This window comes from Eimeria tenella, genomic scaffold, assembly GCF_000499545.2.
Source record: "Eimeria tenella Houghton genomic scaffold, Eth_scaff83, whole genome shotgun sequence".
Classification (NCBI taxonomy): domain Eukaryota; phylum Apicomplexa; class Conoidasida; order Eucoccidiorida; family Eimeriidae; genus Eimeria; species Eimeria tenella.
The window spans coordinates 10,955-12,737 of NW_013543459.1; the positions used below are offsets into that span (position 1 = coordinate 10,955).

General features: G+C 62.8%; 1 protein-coding gene across 1 annotated transcript in view; it reads right to left on the bottom strand.

Annotated features, from left to right (window-relative positions):
- Positions 1 to 1,370, bottom strand: part of ETH_00025795 (uncharacterized protein) — a gene marked incomplete at both ends in the record, with an annotated part of 1,579 nt that extends 209 nt beyond the window's left edge. The window contains one exon of the mRNA XM_013378404.1: positions 24 to 1,370. Coding sequence (XP_013233858.1) covers positions 24 to 1,370 — 1,347 coding nt within the window. The remainder of the gene's footprint in view (positions 1 to 23) is intronic.
- Between the last annotated feature and the right edge of the window lie 413 nt (positions 1,371 to 1,783).

A 1,783-nucleotide genomic window follows, 5' to 3' on the forward strand; every position in this document is an offset into this window, starting at 1 on the left:
TGCTCCCCTTGCTGCGGCAGCACCAGCGACAGCGCCTTCCAGAGATACGGCCCATAGAAAGGCGCGTTGCGTTTGTTTGTGTGCAGCAAGCAGCTGGAAGCAACTGCTGCTGCTGCTGCTGGGTCTTGCTGCTGCAGCTGGCGAGTCAGCAGCAGCTCCTTCAGCAGCAGCACGGCCAGCAGCTCCTCCGGGTTGCACGGGGTTTCCTGCTGCAGCTGCTGCCTGCTGCTGCTGCTGCGGCGCTGCAGCACGCACTTTTCGCGTATGGCCTGCGGCGCGTCTGCTGTCGACAGCAGCAGCAGCCGCGGCAGCTGCAGGAGGGGGGCCCCCCGGGCCACTTCTTCAGCAACAAGGGCCCCACTTTGTGTCTCTTTGCTGCAGCGGGGCCCCCGCTGCAGCCACAGCTCCAGCGGGTCTTTGGGGGGGGGCCCCCCTGGGGCCCCCGGGGCCCCCGGGGCCCCGTGCTGCTGCACTACGTGCAGCACTAAACCCTCAAGTGCTGCAGCAGAAGGCAACAGCCACTCGCCCCCAGGCCCCAGCTGCTTCTGGAGAGGCATGCCGGGGATGGGCCCCCTTCGAGCTGCTGCTGCTGCTGCTGCTGCTGCTGCTTCTGTGGGTGCTGCTGATTGGGCCTCAGTCCCACTCTTGAGAGCTGCTTCTTCGCTTTCTGGTTCAAATGTCGCTTGCTGCTGCTGCTGCTGCTGCTGCTGCGGGTGCTCGTGCTGCTTCTCGTGCTGCTGCTGCGGGCGCATCAGGTGCTGCGTGCGGTGCCGTAGGAAAGAGGGGTCCTGGAGAATGATGACAGCAGCAGTTGCTGCAGCAGCAAACATGATGAGCAGCAGCAGCAGCACGGCGTAGTGGCCCCTTTTAAAGGCTGTCTTAGCAGCTTCCATGTCTGCAGCAAAAGCAGAGGGGCCCCCCGGATAAGTGAGAGCCACATGTTCTTCCGGATCACAAGAATCTGGAAAAGTAATGCCAGCAGCAGCAGCAGCAGGAGCTGCTGCTGCTGCTGCTGCTGCTGGCTGTGCCTTTGGGGCCTTGGCTGCTTCCTTCGAGGCGCTGCGGCGTATGCAGCGAGACGTCGCTGCTGTTGCTGCAGCAGCAGCAGCTGTGGCTGCTGTTGCTGCCTCCGTCGCCGCAACAGCAGCAGCGTTCATGCTGCTGCTGCTGCGCTGCCGAATAAGCGCAGCGCCGCCAGACCTCCGGCGGATCAGAACGTCAGCAGCAGCGGGCTTGCTGCTCTGCTGCTGCTGCTGCTGCTGCTGCTGCCTGGGCTCGCCAGCTGCTGCTGCTGCTGCTGAACCCATCTTGCTAAGGCCCACTTTGGGGGGCCCTGGACTCGGAGAAGCCGGTGGGCCCCCCCTTGGCATTTGAGCAGCAGCAAAAGAAGAGTCAAGAGGGTCTTTGCTGCTGTCCCCAGGTGAGCGCAGCAGACGTAGCCGGGACCCTGTAGCTGCTGCTGCCTTTTCGCAGCAACGGGGAAGATGCATTGCTATGTTTGCTGCTGCCGCTGCTGCCGCTGCTGCTGCTGCTGCTGCTGCATGTGCAGGTCCTCGCCTGAGGTCTTCGAGCTGCTGGCTGTTTCGCTGGCCGAGTCCTTCTCTAAAGCCCCTTTGAGTCCACTGTGAAGGGACTTAGCCAAAAAAAGACTAAAAGCTTTGAAAAGAGTGGCGGGGACGCGGGTGAGTAGCAGCAAAAAGTTAAAAAGAAGTCCCGATAGCCTGTGGCAGTAGGCGGGTGGAGGGCTGTAGCAGCTGCGCAGCAGATCAGGGGCCTCAGGCAC